At 39.6% G+C, this 26,932-nt stretch overlaps 1 protein-coding gene across 1 annotated transcript; it reads left to right on the forward strand.

The window, feature by feature from the left end:
* Nucleotides 1-25,156, forward strand: LOC147703352 (uncharacterized). The gene is made up of 7 exons (XM_086931796.1): nucleotides 1-1,548; nucleotides 2,878-2,969; nucleotides 4,202-4,275; nucleotides 12,966-13,025; nucleotides 21,762-22,199; nucleotides 23,103-23,318; nucleotides 24,799-25,156. The coding sequence occupies exons 5-7, from the start codon at nucleotides 21,762-21,764 to the stop codon at nucleotides 25,054-25,056; spliced, it is 912 nt and encodes a 303-aa protein (XP_086787922.1). The 5' UTR covers nucleotides 1-1,548; nucleotides 2,878-2,969; nucleotides 4,202-4,275; nucleotides 12,966-13,025; the 3' UTR covers nucleotides 25,057-25,156.
* The last annotated feature ends 1,776 nt before the right edge of the window (nucleotides 25,157-26,932 follow it).

Here is a 26,932-nt window from a genome sequence, read left to right on the forward strand (position 1 = left end):
TGTCTGTTGATGTAATGTTTTAAATATTTTTAGTTATATGTACTGTTTTCCTTTACAGGTAAACAAGGTTTACTTTGTTTGTAGGCTAATATTATTTTATCTTTTTTCTAGGTCCAACATGGCCCGTGACGTCACCCTGCAGCGATGTGCACCGCTGTGCACGTAGTAGTTCCTATTCGAGGCTTATTTGCAGTTTGAGGTCAGCTATCTTTTCTATTGTAGTAATCTTATTTTTTTTCTGTCTTTTGTAGGTTCCACATGGTCCGTGGCGTGTCCCTGCAGACAGGTATGTATGTAATTTCACGATATCTTCACTGAAGTTTGCGCAGGTGTCGTCCTGGTATTCGGGTCCTGTACTCTAGTTTTGCCTTAAGTATCTGATGTTTTCTGATCTTTGCCTCTTGTTTTTAAATTTTTTTTTTCAAGGTCCAACATGGCTCGTGGCGTCTCCCTTTTTCACGTTAACGTAATTTCCCGATATCTTCACTGATGTTTGCGCGATGTCGTCCTGGTATTCGGGTCCTGTACTAGTTTTGCCTTAAGTAGCTGATGTTTTATGATCTTTACCTCTTGTTTTTAAAAATGTATATGTATGCACTGTCCATGTTCTGTTTGTGTTTCTCTGATTTATACACCCCACTGACTGTGCTGCTACGATCGACAGGTAAGTGATATATTTTAATACATTTATGCACTGTTCATGTTTTATTTGTGTAACGATTGTCTAATTTCTACAGTTCACTGAATTTACTGCTACGATTGACAGGTTAGGTGCAGAGCGCCATATTAGTAATATAAAAGAAAAATATTTTGCCACAATTTGTAGTATCATTAATTTGTGAGCTACTGTTTCAAATTATATGCCTACTGTTATGCTTGCAAGTTTACGTTAACGTTTTGTTAACACGCTTGCATGGAACTGCGTTTTTATTTTATTAAATTTTACACTGCACTTGCGTATTGGTTTTAATGCACGCACGACTTTGTAGTAACTGCCCAGACTACTTGGTGCCACTTTAATTCTTTTGGGAGGGTGGGACCTGTCTCTTGCATCCGCGCGCGTTCACACTCAATTCACATGTAATTGCCACATCTTGACTCGCAATAAGATACACTTCTTTCCAGACTGTCCTTTGTTTGCTACAAGGAAGCACCGCACCCAAACATTAACATACGGCTACAGGGCAACGTCAACACTACATGTGGTCTTCTTTTGGTATTTAATTCAAGCAACTGACAGGCCTTCGCGTATACTTAACACAGAATTCGCACCTCTGCACTCACAATGGAATACACTTCTTGCCAGACAGTCCTTTGTTTGCTCGAAGGAAGCACCGCACCCAAACATTAACATACGGCTACAGGGCAACCTCTTACCTATTTGCTGTTTTTCAACACTACATGTGGTTTCTTTTGTTATTTAATTCAAGCAACGACACTTTTTTAGCTTTCGCACTATTTAAAACAGACGAGCGGACTTTCGGGACAGTTCTTGGGAAAAAGCCCGACGGTATACTTCGAGAGCTGATCGATCTCTAACTAAAAACTGTAAGTAACTGCTTTCATTAAGAATAAGAGAATGCTTTACTTTTAACGTTTTAAATTTATTTACAATAAATAATTCAATTAGTATATTTGTATAAATTTTATAACTTTTACTTCTAAAATTTACGTGCACATGGCTTTTTAATAAACACTTTAAAGCATTTTAGAATATTTTTTGTCGGGAAACTTTCAACATCATGCAACTTTTGCCATATCTCATGTTCTTTAGTAGCTGCAGTGTAAGAAATGAGTGTATTTTAAAGATCTTATCATTTGTAGCAACTCCATAAAGAGTACTATCAGTGTTTGTAAAAGCATTAACAGTAAATAGTGCAACTTTTGCCATATCTCATGTTCTTTAGTAGCTGCAGTGTAAGAAATGAGTGTATTTTAAAGATCTTATCATTTGTAGCAACTCCATAAAGAGTACTATCAGTGTTTGTAAAAGCATTAACAGTAAATAGCCATGCGGCAAAGAGCCCTGTCGCGTAGCTGTGGAGAGCGGGAGGGGGCATGCTGTAACCCCGGACTCTACGTAAAGCACCCGTCTCCTCGTGTGCCGTCTGTCATCATCAGTGTCCTGGGGTAACTTTTACTTTGTTTGTAAAAGCATTAACAGTAAATAGCCATGCGGCAAAGAGCCCTGTCGCGTAGCTGTGGAGAGCGGGAGGGGGCATGCTGTAACCCCGGACTCTACGTAAAGCACCCGTCTCCTCGTGTGCCGTCTGTCATCATCAGTGTCCTGGGGTAACTTTTACTTTGTTTGTAAAAGCATTAACAGTAAATAGCCATGCGGGAAAGAGCCCTGTCGCGTAGCTGGGGAGAGCGGGAGGGGGCATGCTGTAACCCCGGACTCTACGTAAAGCACCCGTCTCCTCGTGTGCCGTCTGTCATCATCAGTGTCCTGGGGTAACTTTTACTTTAACAAACAGATGACATTCTCTTGTGCGAAACAACTGCTCTTCCTGTAAAAATGCCCATTTGTATTCAGTAGTATAACTCAATGACATGCTGGGTAAACTTTTGGAAATAAGCCGAAAGTAATAATATTGGTAAAGTAATAGCGCATTATTACCAACCATCCGTTTGTTAACAGATTGCACACCAAATCGTGTCTCGTTTGTGAGGGGCCACGAACGCTCATGCTACCTTACCTTGCTCGCGCATCCCCTATCTGCTTCGGGACTGTCTCCGGGGCTGACCACCTCCATAGCGCCCCTCTCCAGCGCGTCTCAGAGGCACAGGGCACATACATGCTGTTTTTGTACATTACACGTGCTCATCTTTTTTTGGATTAATTAAAGTAACTGACATTATTTCTTCCTTTCGCAGTATTTGAAGCACACGAGCGAACATTCTGAATATTTTATAAAAAGAAGCTAGGCCGTATACTTCAAGAGCTCATCTCTCAATTTTACAGAACTGTAAGTAACTTCATACAATGGAAAGACAGTAATGCTTTGTTTTGCATTTTGGGCCTTTTTAACTTCACTTACATTTGTTTACGAGGAATGTAACGCTGTCATACCTTTAGCTTTTATTTGTCAAATTTACGCGCACTCTGTAATTTTTAAAACACTATCTTGTACTTTTTAGATAATTTGTCCATTGCACCATCACTCACTGCTGCACTCTCTTCAGCCTCTCTGCACTATCACTCACTGCTGCACTCTCTCCTCAGTCTAGGTGTAACATCCCTTCATTCTCTCCTCAGCCTCTCCCTGCACGGTCCCTTCAATGTTGCCCTCTCTGCTCAGACTCCCGCATCCAGGCTGCACCCATGACTCATCCACTGCACCATCACTCACTGTTGCACTCTCTCCTCAGCCTCTCCCTGCACGGTCCCTTCACTGAAGCCCTCTCTGCTCAGACCCCCTCATCAAAGCTGCACCCATGACTCATCCACTGCACCATCACTCACTGTTGCACTCTCTCCTCAGCCTCTCCCTGCACGGTCCCTTCACTGTTGCACTCTCTCCTCAGCCTCTCCCTGCACGGTCCTTTCACTGCTGCCCTCTCTGCTCAGACTCCCGCATCCAGCCAGCACGTCTGACTCATCCACTGCACCGTCACTCACTGTTGCACTCTCTCCTCAGCCTCTCCCTGCACGGTCCCTTCACTGAAGCCCTCTCTGCTCAGACCCCCTTATCAAGGCTGCACCCATGACTCATCCACTGCACCATTACTCACTGTTGCACTCTCTCCTCAGCCTCTCCCTGCACGGTCCCTTCACTGTTGCACTCTCTCCTCAGAGTCTCCCTGCCCCGTCCCTTCACTGATGCACTCTGTAATTTGTAAAACTCTGTCTAGCACATTTCGTTAATTTGTTGTAAAAAGCGTTCATTATAATGAAACTGTTGCCGTATCGAATGCTCTTTGGTAGCTGCAGTGTTTAGACGGAGTGTATTTCAAAGACCTTATCCCTCGTATAAACTCTTTAAATAGCAGCACTAGTGTTCGCAAAAACAGCCTGTAGCTTTGCTGTCAGTAGAGGGGGGGCGGGGGGGGGGGTTGGGGGAAGGAACGGAGGATGCGGTAGCTACAGACTCCTTACGTAAAGCATCCGTCTCCTCGTGCGCTGTCTGCCCAATGCCACACTTCTTGAATTATTTTATTCAAGTAACTGACATTATTTTTTATTTCCTTGTATTTCAAGCATTCGAGCGACCTTTTCTCGAGTGGTAACCAGGCAGTATATTTCGAGAGCTGATATATCTCTGTTGCAGAACTGTAAGTAATTTTATACATTAAAAATAAGACAATGCTTGACTTTTAAGGGTTTACCTTTTTAACTTTACTTATATTTTGACTTACGATATATGTAACAATGTTATACCTTTGCATTTTAATTGCAAAATATACGTGCACCTTTTAATTTATTACACACTTTCGAGCACATTTCAATACTTTGTTTACTACGTTTAACATCCTCAACCTCTCCCTCCACCGTCCCTTCACTGCTGCAATCGCTCCTCTGCCTCTCCATGCATACTCTCCTCAACGTATACAAATGTTATCTGAATGAACGGAAAAGTGATGCAACTTTTGCCATATCTCATGTTCTTTAGTAGCTGCAGTGTAAGAAATGAGTGTATTTAAAAGATCTTATTTGTAGTAACCAGTGTTTGTAAAAGCATTAACAGTAAATAGCCATGCGGGAAAGAGCCCTGTCGCGTAGCTGGGGAGAGCGGGAGGGGGCATGCTGTAACCCCGGACTCTACGTAAAGCACCCGTCTCCTCGTGTGCCGTCTGTCATCATCAGTGTCATGGGGTAACTTTTACTTTAACAAACAGATGACATTCTCTTGTGCGAAACAACTGCTCTTCCTGTAAAAATGCCCATTTGTATTCAGTAGTCTAACTCTGTGACATGCTGGGTAAACTTTTGGAAATGAGCCGAAAGTAATAATATTAGTAAAGTAATAGCGCATTATTACAATCCATCCGTTTGTCAACAGATTGCACACCAAATCGTGTCTCGTTTGTGACGGACCACGCACGCTCGAGCACATTTCAATACTTTGTTTAGTACATTTGACATCCTCAACCTCTCCCTCCACCGTCCCTTCACTGCTGCAATCGCTCCTCAGCCTCTCCATGCATACTCTCCTCAACGTCTCACTGGATCATCCCTTCAATGCTGCACTCTCTCTTCTGCCTCTTACTGCAACATCTCTTCATTCTCTCCTCAGTTTCTTCCTGCACGGTCCCTTCACTGTTGCACTCTCTCCTCAGCCTCTCCCTGCACGGTCCCTTCACTGAAGCCCTCTCTGATCAGACCCCCTCATCAAAGCTGCACCCATGACTCATCCACTGCACCATCACTCACTGTTGCACTCTCTCCTCAGCCTCTCCCTGCACGGTCCCTTCACTGTTGCACTCTCTCCTCAGCCTCTCCCTGCACGGTCCTTTCACTGCTGCCCTCTCTGCTCAGACTCCCGCATCCAGCCAGCACGTCTGACTCATCCACTGCACCGTCACTCACTGTTGCACTCTCTCCTCAGCCTCTCCCTGCACGGTCCCTTCACTGAAGCCCTCTCTGCTCAGACCCCCTCATCAAGGCTGCACCCATGACTCATCCACTGCACCATCACTCACTGTTGCACTCTCTCCTCAGCCTCTCCCTGCACGGTCCCTTCACTGTTGCACTCTCTCCTCAGCCTCTCCCTGCACGGTCCCTTCACTGAAGCCCTCTCTGCTCAGACCCCCTCATCAAGGCTGCACCCATGACTCATCCACTGCACCATCACTCACTGTTGCACTCTCTCCTCAGCCTCTCCCTGCACGGTCCCTTCACTGTTGCACTCTCTCCTCAGCCTCTCCCTGCACGGTCCTTTCACTGCTGCCCTCTCTGCTCAGACTCCCGCATACAGCCAGCACGTCTGACTCATCCACTGCACCATCACTCACTGTTGCACTCTCTCCTCAGCCTCTCCCTGCACGGTCTCTTCACTGTTGCCCTCTCTGCTCAGACCCCCGCATCCAGGCTGCACCTCTGATTTATCCACTGCACCATCACTCACTGCTGATACACTTGATATGTATTACGCTCTGTTATCTATGCTCTCTGTATTATACTCTCTGTGTTATGCTCTATGTGTTATGCTCTGTCTTACGCTCTCTGTTTTACGCTCTCTGTTTCTTACACTCTGTTTAGCACACTGTTTATACACGCTCTCTAACATATACTCTGTTACACATTATATATATATCACGCTCTGTTATCTATGCTTTATGTATCATGCTTTCTGTGTTAGGCTCTCTGTGTTATGGTCTCTATCTTGCGCTCTTTGGTTCTTACACTCTGTTCCTTACGCCCTTTTCGTACGCTCTGTTTCTTACTCTGTTTCTTACTCTGTTTCTTTCTCTGTTTCTTACTCTCAGTTTCTTACGCTCTGTTTCTTACGCTCTGTTTCTTACTCTCTGTTTCTTACTCTGTTTCTTACTCTCTGTGTATTACGCTCTGTGTATTACGCTCTGTGCATTACGCTCTGTGCATTACGCTCTGTGCATTACGCTCTGTGCATTACGCTCTGTGCATTACGCTCTGTGCATTACGCTCTCTGCATGACACTCTCTGTATTACGCTCTCTGTACCACATTCTCTGTACTACATTGTAAGAGTAGTTCAGAGAGTGTGTTGCAAAGAACATGGTACAGAAAGCGTGGTGCAGGAAGCGTGGTGCATAAAGCGTGGTGCATAAAGCGTGGTGCATAAAGCGTGGTGCAGAGAGTCTGGTGCAGAGAGCATGATGCAAAAAGTATAATGCAGAGAGTATGGTGCACTATAAGTTGGCAATCGCTGATGATGATAAAGTGAGTGCAGGTGAGAACCAATCTGCAAACTCCAATTGGGTTGCTTACCTGAGGCATTGCCAACTTTTTCACATCTTTTCACTTTCTATACATTCTGTCTGGCGCTCTGTCTGGCGCTCTCTGTCTGGCGCTCTCTGTCTGGCGCTCTCTGTCTGGCGCTCTCTCTTTGGCGCTCTCTGTCTGGCGCTCTGTCTCTTACGCTCACCCTCTGTACTACATACACCCTCTGTACTACATACACCCTCTGTACTACATACACCCTCTACTACATACACCCTCTGTACTACATAACACTCTGTACATACACTCTGTACATACACTCTGTACATACACTCTGTACATACACTCTGTACATACACTCTGTACATACACTCTGTACATACACTCTTTAACACACTCTCTGTACCATACTCTCTGTACCACACTCTCTGTAATACACAATCTCTTTACATACTCTCTATACACACTTCCTATATTACTCGCTCAGCATTATGCTCTCTTTAATTTATTACACACTTTCTAGCACATTTCAATACTTTGTTGTAGAGTACGTTTGACATCCTCAACCTCTCCTTCCACCGTCCCTTCAATGCTGCAATCGCTCCTCTGCTTCTCTTTGCACCGTCCTTTCAATAATGCACTCTCTACTCACCTTCTCCCTGCACCGTACATTCACTAATGCACTCTCTGCTCAGCTACCCATTGCATTGTCCCTTCACTGCTGCACTCTCATCAACTTCTCACTGCATCATCCCTCCACTGTGGTGCTCAGAGCATAAGGCAAAGAGCATAGTGCAGAGAGCGTTGTACAGAGATCTAGAGAGAATAAAGATAACATTAGCCAAATTGAAAAGATAACTTTTCACAAACTGTACAAAAACAGCATATTGAAACAACTTCATGCACAGTAGTGCATATCGCTGCAGGAAGACACCACGGGCCATGTTGGACCTACAAATGAGATAAAAAACATAAGATTAGCCTAAAAAAACAAAATGGCTTACTTTTACACGGAAACAACAGCAACATACATACCCGTCTGAAGCGCTCCGTGCACAGCGGTGCACATCGCTGCAGGAAGACGCCACGGGCCATCTTGGACCTACAAAAAAGATAAGAAACATAAGATTATTAAAATTGAAAAGATAGCTCACCTCAATCTGCAAAAGAGCCGCGGATCAGAACAACTCAGTGAATAGTGGTGCACATCGCTGCAGGGAGATGCACGGGCGATGTTGGACCTAGAAAAACGAAAATATACCTTTTCCAAATAAATTTGAAAAGAAACAAAAAACATACATACCGTTCAAAGGAGTACTAAGCAACTTCTTTCAGAGAGGGTCAGAGCAAAATGGCCTTTACATATCTACAGCCATTTTCAGAGTTCGGTATGTGATGGGTCTGTGCTTTTGTTGTTCTGAGCAACACATAACGACACTCACTGTCTAAAGAACAGCAAAACTTAAAGGCCCCCAAATACACTCTCTATTATGATCTCTGTATTATGCTCTCTGTATTAAACTCTCTGTACCACACTCTCTGTACAATGCTCTCGAGACTATGCTCTCTGGACTACGCTCTCTTGACTACGCTCTCTGTACAATGCTATCTGTACAATGCTATCTGTACATAGACCCGCTGTAGTACATACACCCTCTATACTACATACACACTCTATACTACATACACCCTCTATACTACATACACTCTCTGTACATACAATCTTCATACACAATCTCTAAAACACACTCTGATACACATGATATGTATTACGCTCTGTTATCTATGCTCTCTGTATTATACTCTCTGTGTTATGCTCTATGTGTTATGCTCTGTCTTACGCTCTCTGTTTCTTACACTCTGTTTAGCACACTGTTTATACACGCTCTCTAACATATACTCTGTTACACATTATATATATATCACGCTCTGTTATCTATGCTTTATGTATTATGCTTTCTGTGTTAAGCTCTCTGTGTTATGGTCTCTATCTTGCGCTCTTTGTTTCTTAAACTCTGTTCCTTACGACCTTTTCTTACGCTCTGTTTCTTACTCGGTTTCTTACTCTGTTTCTTACTCTGTTTCTTACTCTGTTTCTTACTCTGTTTCTTACTCTCAGTTTCTTACGCTCTGTTTCTTACTCTCTGTTTCTTACTGTGTTTCTTACTGTGTTTCTTACTCTCTGTTTCTTACTCTCTGTTTCTTACTCTCTGTTTCTTACTCTCTGTTTCTTACTCTCTGTTTCTTACTCTCTGTTTCTTACTCTCTGTTTCTTACTCTCTGTTTCTTACTCTCTGTGTATTATGCTCTGTGTATTATGCTCTCTGCATTACGCTCTCTGCATTACGCTCTCTGCATTACGCTCTGTGCATTACGCTCTGTGCATTACGCTCTCTGCATTACGCTCTCTGCATGACACTCTCTGTATTACGCTCTCTGTACCACATTCTCTGTACTACATTGTAAGAGTAGTTCAGAGAGTGTGTTGCAAAGAACATGGTACAGAAAGCGTGGTGCAGGAAGCGTGGTGCATAAAGCGTGGTGCATAAAGCGTGGTGCAGAAAGCGTGGTGCAGAGGACTGGTGCAGAGAGCATGATGCAAAAAGTATAATGCAGAGAGTATGGTGCACTATAAGTTGGCAATCGCTGATGATGATAAAGTGAGTGCAGGTGAGAACCAATCTGCAAACTCCAATTGGGTTGCTTACGTGAGGCATTGCCAACTTTTTCACATCTTTTCACTTTCTATACATTCTGTCTGGCGCTCTCTGTCTGGCACTCTCTGTTTGGCACTCTCTGTCTGGCGCTCTGTCTCTTACGCTCACCCTCTGTACTACATACACCCTCTGTACTACATACACCCTCTGTACTACATACACCCTCTGTACTACATACACCCTCTGTACTACATACACCCTCTGTACTACATACACCCTCTGTACTATATAACACTCTGTACATACACTCTGTACATACACTCTGTACATACACTCTGTACATACACTCTTTAACACACTCTCTGTACCATACTCTCTGTACCACACTCTCTGTAACACACAATCTCTTTACATACTCTCTGTACACACTTCCTATATTACTCGCTCAGCATTATGCTCTCTTTAATTTATTACACACTTTCTAGCACATTTCAATACTTTGTTGTAGAGTACGCTTGACATCCTCAACCTCTCCTTCCACCATGCCTTCAATGCTGCAATCGCTCCTCTGCTTCTCTTTGCACCGTCCTTTCAATAATGCACTCTCTACTCACCTTCTCCCTGCACCGTACATTCACTAATGCACTCTCTGCTCAGCTACCCATTGCATTGTCCCTTCACTGCTGCACTCTCATCAACTTCTCACTGCATCATCCCTCCACTGTGGTGCTCAGAGCATAAGGCAAAAAGCATAGTGCAGAGAGCGTTGTACAGAGATCTAGAGAGAATAAACATAACATTAGCCAAATTGAAAAGATAACTTTTCACAAACTGTACAAAAACAGCATATCGAAACAACTTCATGCACAGTAGTGCATATCGCTGCAGGAAGACACCACGGGCCATGTTGGACCTACAAAAAAGATAACAAACATAAGATTAGCCTAAAAAAACAAACATGGCTTACCTCTGAACGAAAACAACAACATACATACCCGTCTCAACAGCTTCGTGCACAGTGGTGCACACGGCTGCAGGGAGACGCCACGGGCCATGTTGGATCTACAAAAAGACAAAAAAAAAATAAGATTATTGCAAAAGAAAAGATAGCTTACCTCAAACTGCAAAAGAGCCGCGGATCTGAACAACTCAGTGAATAGTGGTGCACATCGCTGCAGTGAGATGCACGGGCGATGTTGGACCTAGAAATACGAAAATATACCTTTTCCAAAAAATTTGTAAACTAAAAAAAACATACGTACCGTTCAAAGGAGTACTGAGAAACTTCTTTCAGAGAGGGTCAGAGCAAAATGGCCTTTACATATCTACAGCTATTTTCAGAGTTCGGCATGTGCTGGGTCTGTGCTTTGGTTGTTCTGAGCAACACATAACGACACTCACTGTCTAAAGAACAGCAAAACTTAAAGGCCCCCAAATACACTCTCTATTATGATCTCTGTATTATGCTCTCTGTATTAAACTCTCTGTACCACACTCTGTACAATGCTCTCTGGACTACGCTCTCTGGACTACGCTCTCTGTACAATGCTATCTGTACAATGCTATCTGTACATAGACCCGCTGTAGTACATACACCCTCTATACTACATACACACTCTATACTACATACACCCTCTATACTACATACACTCTCTGTACATACAATCTTCATACACGATCTCTAAAAGACACTCTGATACACATGATATGTATTACGCTCTGTTATCTATGCTCTCTGTATTATACTCTCTGTGTTATGCTCTATGTGTTCTGCTCTGTCTTACGCTCTCTGTTTCTTACACTCTGTTTAGCACACTGTTTATACACGCTCTCTAACATATACTCTGTTACACATTATATATATATCACGCTCTGTTATCTATGCTTTATGTATTATGCTTTCTGTGTTACGCTCTCTGTGTTATGGTCTCTATCTAGCGCTCTTTGTTTCTTACACTCTGTTCCTTACGCCCTTTTCTTACGCTCTGTTTCTTACTCTGTTTCTTACTCTGTTTCTTACTCTGTTTCTTACTCTGTTTCTTACTCTGTTTCTTACTCTGTTTCTTACTCTGTTTCTTACTCTCAGTTTCTTACGCTCTGTTTCTTACTCTCTGTTTCTTACTGTGTTTCTTACTGTGTTTCTTACTCTGTTTCATACTCTGTTTCATACTCTGTTTCTTACTCTGTTTCATACTCTGTTTCTTACTCTGTTTCTTACTCTCTGTTTCTTACTCTCTGTTTCTTACTCTCTGTTTCTTACTCTCTTTTTCTTACTCTCTGTGTATTATGCTCTGTGTATTATGCTCTGTGTATTATGCTCTGTGCATTACGCTCTGTGCATTATGCTCTATGCATTACGCTCTGTGCATTACGCTCTGTGCATTACGCTCTCTGCATTACGCTCTCTGTATTACACTCTCTGTACCACATTCTCTGTACTACATTGTAAGAGTAGTTCAGAGAGTGTGTTGCAAAGAACATGGTACAGAAAGCGTGGTGCAGGAAGCGTGGTGCATAAAGCGTGGTGCAGAAAGCGTGGTGCAGAGAGTCTGGTGCAGAGAGCATGATGCAAAAAGTATAATGCAGAGAGTATGGTGCACTATAAGTTGGCAATCGCTGATGATGATAAAGTGAGTGCAGGTGAGAACCAATCTGCAAACTCCAATTGGGTTGCTTACGTGAGGCATTGCCAACTTTTTCACATCTTTTCACTTTCTATACATTCTCTGTCTGGCGCTCTCTGTCTGGCGCTCTCTGTCTGGCACTCTCTGTCTGGCGCTCTCTGTCTGGCGCTCTCTGTCTGGCGCTCTCTGTTTGGCACTCTCTGTCTGGCGCTCTGTCTCTTACGCTCACCCTCTGTACTACATACACCCTCTGTTCTACATACACCCTCTGTTCTACATACACCCTCTGTTCTACATACACCCTCTGTACTACATACACCCTCTGTACTACATACACCCTCTGTACTACATACACCCTCTGTACTACATACACCCTCTGTACTACATACACCCTCTGTACTACATACACTCTTTACATACACTCTTAACCACACTCTTAACCACACTCTCTGTACCATACTCTCTGTACCACACTCTCTCTAACACACAATCTCTTTACATACTCTCTGTACACACTTCCTATATTACTCTCTCAGTATTATGCTCTCACACTCTCTATACACACACACACAGTCTAACACGCTTTAAAAGCACAAAATCCACACAACACTATTTACGACAATAAACTACACAATATTAAGTACATGCTTATCGAAAAACACTATAGTACAAATGCAACTCACTATTATTTATGACTTGCTCAAAAATACAAATACACTTTACTAAACACTTTCATTACCTTACCTTCTTTCTTGTAATACAATACATTAATAAATACTATTATTAAAAGTACTAACTAATGCATTTTTCTCATTTTTCATAGGTTGCCAATTATTCCTTACAAGATCACAAGTTGCTAATTGCGTGTCCAAACAACATCGAGGTAAAAGTACATAACTGTTTTTGTTTCTCTATCCACTTGTAACAGTAAAAAGAATTTTAACAACATCAAATAGTATAGATCTATAAACAAGATAACATAACTCATTTACTCTCTATATATACATATATATATATATATATATATATATATATAGATATATATGTGTGTGTGTGCATGTATATAGATATATTTATATATATATATATGTTTATAGAATAGCCTACTTAAAGTAAAAATAAAAATACTCTAGTATAAATAAAAGACCTAAATATTATAAAACTAATACTTACAAGATTACTAGGAAAAAAATAGGCTAGAAATTAAAAGCTATAAAAATAAATCTCATTAATAACTATAATATAAATATAGCAATTTGCCAGTAAACTGTAACTATATACAAATAGAACATAGTCAATATACTCTTTAGACAAGAGTTTAAGAAAACAAAATCAGTGTAGCAATAAATATGATCCAAATACTGCAAGCAGATTATCATCAGGGGCATTTAAGATTTTCAAGTAATTCAAGGGGGAGACAATGTTTACCAAATAGCACATTTGCTATTATACACAACTATAGCAAAGTTGCAAATACATGGACTAAAGAAGATTTACATCACATTATGGACTTAGGTGAAGCTTTATACACAGATATGCATTCAATTAATAGTCAAATACTTATGCATCCAGACGAATTGCCTAATTTTATACAACACAATAACACTATCTATGCACTTAAGCTTAAAGAACCATCATATGGAGACATATTGAAACATTTTGACCCATCAACACCAACATTAATAACAACATTAAAAGCTGCACTAGATTGCAACTCAGGTGTTTTACTTTGCATGGAAAAGTATGTTATTTCTATTATAAACAATAACAATTCATACTTTGTATTTGATTCACATAGCCGCGATAACACAGGAATGCCTCACCCAAATGGAACATGTATTACTATACAAATACCATTTGAAAATCTTCTAGACTACATAACTAAGCTTGCACATAGCATTAAAGGTCCAAATGATAATTGCGTGCCATATGAATTAACTCCTATAAATATAACTACTATTAAAAAAGATACGCTTCAAAAAGCAATAGTCAATAATGAACAAAATAGAAATTCTATACCAAGAAAATATATATATGTGCATTCTACTGAAGCATGTTCTAATTTTTTTACACACGCCTTTCTGACACGTATAGAAAGAGCAAAAAATATCATACGTGAAGCAAAAATCAGAACCTTTACTAATGTAGAACAGCCATCAACATCATTAGCTAATACTCTTAGTACAAGATCAGATCCAAATGCATTTTCAACTCCTACAACACGTACAGAACTAACTACGACTAACAGCCATCACATAGATCCACCACAATATACTACTACACCACAGAATAATACTACAACTAACACATATGCTAGTATAGTTAGAAAAACACTTCACCAAAATAGCATAAACAAACATTTAGAAAAACAAACATCACAAGGTAATTTACATGCCAACACATATACAGATAGTAATGATCATGTTTATAAACGTATTCCTGTAAGTAATACAATAATAATTCCTGAAAATAGGGCCAATAGCATATTGACTAAAAGTCTAACAGACACAAATAGAGACCGAAATAATGATAATTTGGCACAAACTCCACAAAATATAGATACACTTAATAGAACACAGGAGCATAAACAAAACACCATTGAAAACACATCTCAATATTCACAATCTCTAACAATGAGTCTATTTGCTATACTACACAACTACTGTAAACCAGCATCTACTTGGGACACTTTAGATGTTAATTGTATAATGGATCTTGGAGATGCTTTATATACTGAAATGCACTCTCTTAATAACGATAATTGTGAACTACTACATAATTTACCTAATTACATAGTTCACAATAACATAATATATTCGACTAAGCTGAAAAAAAACTTTCAAGGTGAGATAAATGAAGAAAACAAAAGTAAAAATGCTAAATTAATGTCAGCATTAACTTCAACAATTAATTTAGAAAATGGTGTTTTAATCAGTATAGAAAATAATGCAATTTCTGTATTTAAAAATAACCGTTCTTACTTTATATTTGATTCACATAGCCAAGATGAAAAAGCAATACCACATCCTAATGGAACATGTATTGCTATAGAAATAGAATCTATTAATCAACTTATCCAATACATCATTAAGTTACCTAATAAAGGAAGACTAACACATTCACAAAGTATTAGTTTACAATTAACTCCTGTAAAAATTATAACAATTAGCCGGAAATCCCTTAACGCAACACTAAAAAACAATAGCGATAATAAAATGAAGTCTAAAAAAAACATATATGTCCATACTACACAAGTATTGGTAAATGCATTAACACATATTACAACTACAAACATACAAGTCAGAAATACAAGTACAAACACAGTAAACAGCAATAGTCAAGCAAATGAAGAGCTTTTAACAACACACAGTAATGTCACTGCCGACATAACTAATAGCAATGACAATGTCATAACTGTATCATTTACACATAGTGATCAATTACAAACACAAACTAGTAGGGTACAATTACAAACACAAACTAGTAGGGTACAGGCGCAAAAAAGTAACAGGAAAAGAAAGCATATACAAGAAGCAGAAAATTCAGATTACACTGATACTAATATAAGGTTAGAAACAACAACTGAAATAATAAGTAGATTCCATGCCCAAATAAGATATGGTCCGGAGTATGCTTGCACTATTTGCAATCAATTATGGCATAAACAGAATTTAGTCAAAACACACAGTATTACAAAGAAAGCAAAATTCTTAGAGTGTAACATTAGCAAATTCAAAACTGATGAGATATGTAAAACATGTTACACATATATCAATAGCAACAAAATACCCCCTTGTTCTTTTTATAATGGTATGACTTTTCCTAATATTCCAGCAGCTTTACAGTTGCATAATTTAGAAGAAAGATTAGTATCACCAAGAATACCTTTTTTACAAATTAGAGCACTACCACGTGGGTCCCAAAAATCTCTATCAGGTGCAGTAGTTAATGTACCTGCAGATGTTATGACAACTGTTACTGTTTTACCTAGGCAAGTTAATGATAACATGACGATTCCCATTAAATTAAAAAGAAAATTAAGTTACAAATCTTATACACATTTTGAGAATGTGAGACCTAATAAAGTTAAAAACGCTGCAATATATTTGGCAAGTACTAGCAATATGTTCAAAGAATATGGAGTCACCATTAATCCAGATTGGCAATATACACCAGCAAATATAACACCTTGTAATGACACTTCTGATACTAACGATACATCAGATTCTGAAGACAACATAGCAGCAGGGAATTTAGATACTATGTTAACGAATGAAACTATAACTACAGAAAATACTAATATTTTAAATTTAGCACCTGCAGAACATAACACACCAAGAGGTCTATATGAAGACATAGATTATGAATATTTAGCTTTCCCTACAATATTTTGTGGCAAGCGAAGGCTAACAAATAAAGAAAGGCATGTACCAGTACATTACAGCACAATTTGTCAATGGGAATTAAGGAGTAATGATAAAAGAGTAGCAAAGTCTATAACTAATGTTTTCTTTAAATTGACTAAGTTGCGCATAAAGCAAATACATAGCAAAATATATATCTCCCTTAGGAAATACTTTAATAATGGCCATGTTATAACTGCAAAAGACATCAAACAAAAATTAGACAAAATTCTACAATTTAATGAGGGGTACAAAATACTTAAAACTGTACGTAGTTCACCACCATATTGGGAGCAATGCAAAAAAGATTTATTTGCTATGATCAGACAATTAGGGATACCAACTTTCTTTCTGACTTTATCAGCTGCTGAAACAAAATGGTATCATTTAATTAACATCTTATTGCGTAGTGAAAACCAAAAGGAATGTACAAAAGAAGAATTTCAAAATATGTCATGGGAAACAAAATGTGCATTAATACAACAAAATCCTATAACTTGTGCAAGACATTTTGACTTCCAAGTTAGAAAACTATTTAATTGTATACTATTACATGAAAGTAATCCAATTGGCAAAATAATAGATTACTTTTATAGAGTAGAATTCCAACAACGAGGATCCCCACATATACATGCCATAATATGGATCGAGAATGCCCCACAATATGAAACTTCTGAACTCAATAAAGTTATTACTTTTATCAATAAGTATGTAACATGTGCAAAAACTCAAGATCCAAATATAGAGTCTTTATTACCGCTCCAAAAGCACGGCCATACAAAGAATTGTCGTATTAAACATAAAAGAACATGCAAATATCAGTACCCAAAATATCCAATGCCAGAAACGTATATATTAGAACAATTAGAGCTAGACAAAACAGATCAAGAACTCCTTCAGCAAATTGAACTAATACATCTAACGATGAACTCACAAGAATTTCAAAATTACACTTTTAGTCAGTTTTTAGATTCAATGCAACTAGATATAAAACAGTATCTTAAATGTATACAATCAATTATTGAAAAGAAAACTATTTTTCTACAAAGAACACCTGCTGAATGCTTTATTAATAACTACAATCCTACAATTTTACAAGCATGGCAAGCAAACATAGATATACAATACATCTTAGATGCATATGCCTGTGCTGTATATATTGTTTCATATATTAGTAAATCTCAACGTGGAATGAGCAAAATAATTGCACAAGCTGCAAAAGAAGTATATCACAATCCAAGTATAAAAGAACAACTCAAGCATATAGGTAACAAATTCTTAAACTGTACCGAGATAAGTGCACAAGAAGCTGCCTATCTCATACTTCAAATCCCTTTACGAAAAAGTTCGAGATCTTTTGTATTCATTAATACAAGCCCACAAGAAAAGAGGACATACCTATTAAAAGACATTGAGGCTATAAATTTATTGCCAGATACTTCTAATAACATTCAATATGAAAATATTATAGTAAAGTACAGCAAACGCCCTGAAATATTAGAAACATGTACATTAGCTGACTATGCATCTATGTATGATGTTAAAAAAAAAAAAAAAAAAAAGAATAAAGAAACCGACCATGAAAATTTTCTTGCAGAAAATAACTTTTATAGCTCAGATGAGGAAGAACTTGAGATTAATCTGCAAAATGAAGAAATAGAAGTAGACTACGCAAAACGCAAAAAACAAAAAATAATTCGATATTGTAGATTTAACAAAAACAATGACTCCGAAAATTATTATAGAGAATTGATAATGCTTTATTACCCATGGAGAGTTGAACTTCAAATAATTGGTCAGAAAGAAACATATTATGAACGCTATCTAGAAATTCAAAGCACAATTGACTATTATCATAATAAATATAATAAAACATTAACAACAAACGACAATGAAAATAGTACATTAGATCCATTACTTATACCTCCCACAGAAATAGAAAATGATGACAACATATGTCCAGAAATACAAGCTAATGAACAAATAATCTATGACTTATCATTCGATTTAGGAATTAGAAGTACAACTATTGAAGAAGAACTAACAAATAATTTAATACCAAATGAGCAATATAACAGTATAATGCAAAATCTTACCAATGAACAACTTAACTTTATATACCATCACTTACATTGGATCAAAACAAAAGATACACCCTGCTACACATTTTGTACAGGTGGTGCAGGAGTTGGTAAAAGCTTCCTTATTACTGCGCTTTACCAAACATTACTACGATACTACAATACTAAAGCAGGAGAAAATCCAGACAACATATATGTATTGCTTACAGCTCCAACGGGCAAAGCAGCACATAACATTCATGGTAAAACACTACATAGTACTTTTAAAATACCTGTTTCGCAAACACTAGATCACAAACCACTAACTCATGAGAACAGGAGCACACTACAAAACCAATTAATGCATCTAAAAATAGTAATAATTGATGAAATCTCAATGGTAGGAGCAAATATATTCAATTTCATACATAATAGACTACAAGAAATAAAAATGTCTAACCTCCCTTTTGGTGGTGTATCAATTTTAGCAATTGGAGATTTTTATCAATTAAAGCCAGTATTTGACCCATACATTTTTGAAACTTCTAAATATTCATACAGACCATTAAGTACTAATCTATGGCAAGAACATTTTAAGTTATTTGAGTTAACTAAAATAATGAGACAGCTCAATGACTTACCATTTGCTGAACTACTAAACAGATTACGAGAAGGAAAACAAACTACTGAAGATATAATACAGATACAAACACGAGAATTAGAACCACCAGAAAACATTATCAAAACTATACCTTACATAATGGGAACTAACAATGAAGTTAATAGCATTAATAGTGCAGTTTTATTGCAACATATACAACATTACCCAGTTTACACAGCAACAGCAGTAGATACAGTTGCATCTGACTTAACTGAAATTGTTAAAAAGAAAATTCTTAGTCAATTGCCTACAGACTCAACAAAAACAATGGGCCTGCCATTCGTTGTCCATATTGCCTTGAAATTAAGATATGATCTAACTAGCAATATTAATGTTAATGATGGATTAACTAATGGTGCTACAGGCATAGTTGAATTTGTAGAAACAATAAATAACACCCCTAATGTTATATGGATTCATTTTGATGATGCAAATGTTGGTAAATATACAAGGCAGGAAAATAAACACATATATAACACTAACATTTTGCCTACTTGGACACCAATACATGCTATATCGCGCCATTTCCAATTTACCAAAAAATTTATCACCATTATACGCAAACAATTTCCCCTACGACAATCATCTGCACGTACTATACATAGAACACAAGGAGCTACTATTGAACCACTTTACATACACTTTAACAATAGCAAAGTACATCATATGCATTATGTGGCTTTAAGCAGAGCAAAATCATTAGCTAACATATATATTAAAAACTTTAACCCTGACAAAATAGCTGTCCATGCTAAAGTACATGACGAAATGACAAGACTTCGAACAGATATGCTATTGCAAATATCTGTACCACAATTATGTAACTACAGCCAAATGTGTAATTTGATAGTGCAAAATATACGTTCACTGCAAAAGAATTACACAGCTATGAAAGCAGACACAAATCTAATGAATGCAGATATTCTATGCTTCACTGAAATAAACACTACTAGACCAGCTGATAGCAATACTTTCTTAATAGAACAGTACCATCTATTAATATTTGACAAATTCCACCATCAAGTAACAAACCATGGCATAGCAATTTACTACAGGAAAAATATTTTTTTAATTCCTATATATGAAACACAACACGAAATTGACATTCTACATTTTACTCTGCAGCTTAATAATTGCAACTACTTATTTGTTATACTATACAAACCACCACATGTACACATACAAATACTATTACAAGTTTTAAGTACGATATTGAACTTTTACCCTAATTATAATTACTGCATAATGGGTGACTTCAACATAGATCTAACACAAACATCACAAAATGCTGACATACTGCGACAATATATGGTAAACGAATTCAAATGTGAACAGAAAGTAACAGAATATACAACTGACTACAAATCGACTTTAGATCATATCTATAGTAATGTAAACTTAAGTCACTATGGTATATTAGAGTCATATTATAGTGATCACAAAGCTTTATGGGTTGCAATTTAGTAAGCATGGTGTATATATATGGGTGTATAAATAGTTCGCTATCTTTATGTGGCTAAAGCAATATTTATGTTAAGTACTAACTCAGTGGCTTTCTATGGGTATATATGTAGCTCTGTATATGTGTTGATAGCTCTCTGTGTGTATGGCTGTCTCAGAATATGGAAGTTTATGGATGTATCAATATGTAGTGCTCTATATGTATGTCTGAGTGATACACTTTATCTGTGTGTGGTAGACTCTCTCTCTATATATACCTCACTCGCTCTCTCCCTATCACTTTCTCTCACTAACTCTCTCTCACTACATCACTCACTCTATCTCACACACTACTTGACTCGCTAACTAACTCATTCACTCTCTCTAACTCACTCTCTATCTCACTACTCAACTCTATCTAAATAACAGCAACACAATAACACTACTTCACTAACTCTCACTCAATAGCTCATTAAATAACTGTTGCTACATACATCACTCTCTTGCTACATCACTCTCTAACACACTATCTCACAACTTCACTCTCTACCTCACTACATCACTGTCTCTCACTACATCACTCTCTCTCAATTTCACTCTCACTACATCACTATATCACGCCTCGCTCTCTCTAAAGTTCAGTCAGTCAATAACTCACTAACATAATCACTATCTCACTAACACACAAATTCTATCTCTTTACCTCACTACATCACTCTCTCTCAATCTCACTTCATCAGATTGACAATCTCTTTATCACACTAAATAACTCCCACTCTCTATCACTAACGCACTCTTATATCACTAACTCACAACATCACTCTCTGTTTATATCTCTACATTCGTAAGCATCACTACCTAACTCTTTCAATACTTCACTCTGTCTCTCACTACCTCACTCTCTATCTACCTAACTCTCTCTCACTACATAACTCTCTCTATTTAATAAGCCAGTTATATAATTTCATAGGTTACTTTATGTTACTTCAAGATAAAGTACAATGTATTCAACAGTTATATTCAAAATGTATACTCACAATTTATTCTCATTTCAGATGATTTCTATACAAGAAATTAAGATGGGCAAACAAGATGAGAGCAAAACTTATCAAAAGGCTATAAAAGCAAACATTGTAACATGTTCTCAAAAAACAAACTACCAAAATGCTAAGAAAGAAAACAAAATCTTATACCACCTTGCCCTAGCAGATGAAAGTGGTACAATAAAAGCAACATGCTATAATGACGATTTTTACAATCAAACAAAACAAGGACATGGAATTATTATAAGAAATTTTCTAGCAAAGAACAATGTTGTACTTTTAACGAAAAATACTAAAATATCAAGGATGATACCTTTAACGCTTACTAGTGAGATTCTGGACGAAGCTAAAAATATACTAGAACCACCAGCTCCACCAGTATCACCGATTAAAACAATAAGACAAGCAAAATTAAGGACATTGATGAGCATAACAGGGACAATATCCGAGGTATGTTAAGAAGTACAACACCAACTCTATTCAAACATGCTCTCTGCCCCACACGATCTGGCCCCACGCTCTCTGCCCCCACGCTCACGCTCTCTGCCCCACGCTCTCTGCCCCCGCGCTCTCTGCCCCCGCGCTCTATGCCCACGCGCTCTCTGTCCCCGCGCTCTCTGCCCCCGCGCTCTCTGCCCCCACGCTCTCTGCCCCCACGCTCTCTGCCCCCGCGCTCTCTGCCCCCGCGCTCTCTGCCCCCGCGCTCTCTGCCCCCGCGCTCTCTGCCCCCACGCGCTCTCTGCCCCCACGCGCTCTCTGCCCCCACGCGCTCTCTGCCCCCACGCGCTCTCTGCCCCCGCGCTCTCTGCCCCCGCGCTCTCTGCCCCCGCGCTCTCTGCCCCCCGCGCTCTCTGCCCCCCCGCGCTCTCTGCCCCCGCGCTCTCTGCCCCCCCGCGCTCTCTGCCCCCCCGCGCTCTCTGCCCCCCCGCGCTCTCTGCCCCCGCGCTCTCTGCCCCCCCGCGCTCTCTGCCCCCCCGCGCTCTCTGCCCCCCCGCGCTCTCTGCCCCCCCGCGCTCTCTGCCCCCCCGCGCTCTCTGCCCCCCCGCGCTCTCTGCCCCCCCGCTCTCTCTGCCCCCCCGCGCTCTCTGCCCCCGCGCTCTCTGCCCCCGCGCTCTCTGCCCCCGCGCTCTCTGACACCACGCTCTCTGCCCCCACGCTTTCTCTTCAACACACTCTCTTCACAAAAATATGTCTGCACCGCACTCTGTCTGCACCGCACTCTGTCTGCACCGCACTCTGTCTGCACCGCACTCTGTCTGCACCGCACTCTGTCTGCACCGCACTCTGTCTGCACCGCACTCTGTCGCCACCTACATCACTAATAAAAACTAATATTTACTTTATCTTTTACAGGAAGAAGAAACTAAAAACATTTTTGTGTCAGGACAAGAAACAAAATTAAAATCTATTACAGTTATAGACACAACAGACTCTGTCAAAATAACATTATGGAGAAATGCAACAGAATTCCCAATAACACTTGGAACGTATGTCAAAATGACACACTTAACTGTCCACGAGTTTAACAATGAGAAAATGTTAAATACTACGCGGAATACACATATAGAGGTAAGTACTACCCACACGCTCTGCCCCACACTCTCTGCCCACATGCTCTCTGCCCCCATGCACTCTGCCCCCACGCACTCTGCCCCCACGCACTCTGCCCCCACGCTCTCTGCCCCCACGCTCTCTGCCCCCACGCTCTCTGCCCCCACGCTCTCTGCCCCCACGCTATCTGCCCCCACGCTATCTGCCCCCACGCTATCTGCCCCCACGCTATCTGCCCCCACACTATCTGCCCCCACGCTTTCTGCCCCCACGCTCTCTGCCCCCACGGCTCTCTGCCCCCACGCTCTCTGCCCCCACGCTCTCTGCCCCCACGCTCTCTGCCACCACCCTCTCTGCCCCCCGCGCTCTCTACACCCCGCACTCTCTGCCCCCGCGCTCTCTGCCCCCACGCTCTCTGCACCACGCTCTCTGCCCCAACAGCTCTCCTCAACGCTCTCTGCCCCCACACTCTCTGCCCCCACGCTCTCTGCACACACGCTCTCTGCCCCCCGCGCTCACTGCCCCCCGCACTCTCTGCCCCCCACGCTCTCTGCCCCCCACGCTCTCTGCCCCCCACGCTCTCTGCCCCCCGCGCTCTCTGCCCCCCGCACTCTCTGCCCCCCGCACTCTCTGCCCCCCGCACTCTCTGCCCCCGCGCTCTGTGTATATGTAGATTTGAGTGCGTTTACCTGTATGTATGCAAAGCTCAATAAGTGGGTAGGTGTCTATGTGTGTTTCTTTAAGTGGCGCTATATGAGTATAATTAACTCTCTATGTCTATGTAGATGCCTCAATATGTATTATACCTAAATCTATATCTTACAGCACTATCTATCACTACCGAACTCTCTCACTACCTCACTCTCTAACTCACTACATCACTCTCTATCTTACTACATCACAAATTCACTCTCTATCTATCTCACTGCCTCACTTTCTCTTACTCTCTATCTCACTCCCTCACTTTCACTACATAACTCGCAATATACCACACTCACTCTTTAACTGTAGATCTGTATCTTACAGCACTATCTATCACATCACTCTCTCACTACATCACTCTCAATATCACTACATCACTCTCTATCTTACTACATCACAAATTCACTCTATCTCACTACATCACTTTATCTCTATATCACTACATCTTTATATTACTTTCTATCTCACTACATCACTTTCAACACCTCACTCAAAATACAACTCGCTCAGTCTCTTCAAATCACTCTCGCTCTCTCACTACATCAATAAATATAACTCAAAACTCCACTCAATTTATCTCACTACCTCACTATCCTACAACATCTATCTCGCAAAATATCACAACTACACAATCTCCCACTAAATAAGTACATCACTCTCTCTCGCTCTCACTACCTCACTCTCTATCTTTAAAACTATCAGTTTCTATTTAACTTACCATCTGGACTACTACAATAACAGAATAATCACAATGCACACTATATGCCTCTATTAACAATTTTTTTTTACTTTGCAGGTAATAGAACCACCTTTGGAAAAAATAAATATTACAATATATGGGATTGAAAATACGACGCAAGAAAAATGTACACTAACGGTACACATTCAAGACACTGAACTTTTAAAATCAATGGACATCGAAAATACTATTATAATGGACTACTTCGATATACCTACAGACGTAGAAGACTTTAGTGAAGCTCTCATGCTAAAATTACCAAAAAATGTCAATGTTATATTTAAAAATGGCTCCATTATTGAAATAATCGAATAAAATTACTAAAATGTAATTTAAAGTGAACACTAATGCAAACTTTAAGAAATGTAAATCAAACTCTATATAAATTCTAATTAATAAAAATTTTTAAACACTTTTCAGTACTAATTATTTACAAACAACAACAATGTATTTGATCTTCTGAACTATCAATGCATATTTACAAATAGTCTAGGATTACCTCTGTATGTGTAAGTCAGTAGCTATGTATATCCTCACTCTATCTCAAACTCTCACTTTCACTGCCTCATTCTCTTCCCATCACAACGTCACTCACTCTCTCTAATCTCACTCTATCAATATCACTAACTCACTCTTTCAACATCACTAATCCACTAAATATATATCACTAACTCACTACTCACACAATCAAAGACTCAATACCTCACTCACTAACACAATATCTATCTCACTACCTCACAAATACACTCTCTCTCTCTAACTCACTACTTCACTCACTCTATATCTCACTAATTCACTTTCAAAACATCTTTCACTACATCACTCTCTCTCAAGCTCACTACCTCACAACGTCACTCTCTGTTTCAATCTCACTACATATAACAACACTACACCTCACAAACTCACTCTTTAACTACCTCACTCTCTGTCACACACTACCTCACTCTATCTACCTCACTCTCACTACCTCACTATCTCCATTTGTATCACACAAAGACATTTTCACTGTTTCAATACATTACTCTATAGCTCACTACCACACAAACTCACTCACTGTTTACATCTCACTACTATAAAAGATTCCACTACCTCAATACCAAAATCTTGCACAAACTGACTTTTTCCTTCTCTCACTACCTCACTCTCCATCTACATCTTTATCACTACATAAATCTGTCTACTACACTATATTTATCTCAGTACTTCACTACCTCACAACTTCTCTCTCAAAAAATATAACAAATTCACTCTCTCACTACTTCACTCTCTCACTATAACTCGCTACATCAATAACTCTATCTCACTACCTCACTCTTTCTATCACAGTAACTCACTTCTACTCTCTCTATCACTACCTCCCTATCTCACTAAATCACAACATCCCTCTCTCTAACTACCTCACTCTTTACTAACTCACTCTATCTCACTACATCACACTCTATCTACCTCACTCTCTCTCACTACCTCACTCTCTATTTCAATATCTCAGTCTATCTTGCTACCTCACTCTCTCTCTGCTAATGCAATAAGTATCCCATATTTTGATTGAGAGGGGGGGGGGGGAATGGACGCCCACGGATTGTCAGAAACTTTGATGTGTGCACATAGGGAGGGATTATATAACTGCAAATGTGTATTATAACTTAGGCATCTAATGTGCTGATGGCCATAGTGCCAACACAAGTGTTCATTGTTTTAATGGCAGTACAGTATTAACACAGGGCAGAACGTGCTGCACTAAGAAAACGTTTGCTACAACCTGAAATGAACATCATAAAATTCATGCCTCCAAAGTTTCAAGGCTAATATGCAAGTAGATCACCTAGGCTAGTCTTTTAATTTTCATTCTGGGTCTTGTAGTCCTAGTTTTCTATTATAAAAATCAGGGGACAGCAAAAAAAATACGATCTATGTGCAGCACATATGTAGACAGAAAAAATTGAAAATTCTGCAAAAAAAATAGAAAGAAGTTGCTAGGGAATGTCACTGCCTCATGATGCTTCAGTCAAATAAGTTTGCCTGCCTTTACAGCCCACTGTGACTATATTCTGTACAGGAAACAGCTACAAAAAAATGACCAGTGATATAAAATATTCAACTATTACTGTACTCCTTCCACCATCAATTGGATCAGTATGTTGCCAACTTTTCAGCTGTGCGCTATTTGGACATGGTCTGTTAAACTGACATC

The sequence above is a fragment of the Lissotriton vulgaris genome, chromosome 7 (assembly GCF_964263255.1).
Source record: "Lissotriton vulgaris chromosome 7, aLisVul1.2, whole genome shotgun sequence".
Classification (NCBI taxonomy): domain Eukaryota; kingdom Metazoa; phylum Chordata; class Amphibia; order Caudata; family Salamandridae; genus Lissotriton; species Lissotriton vulgaris.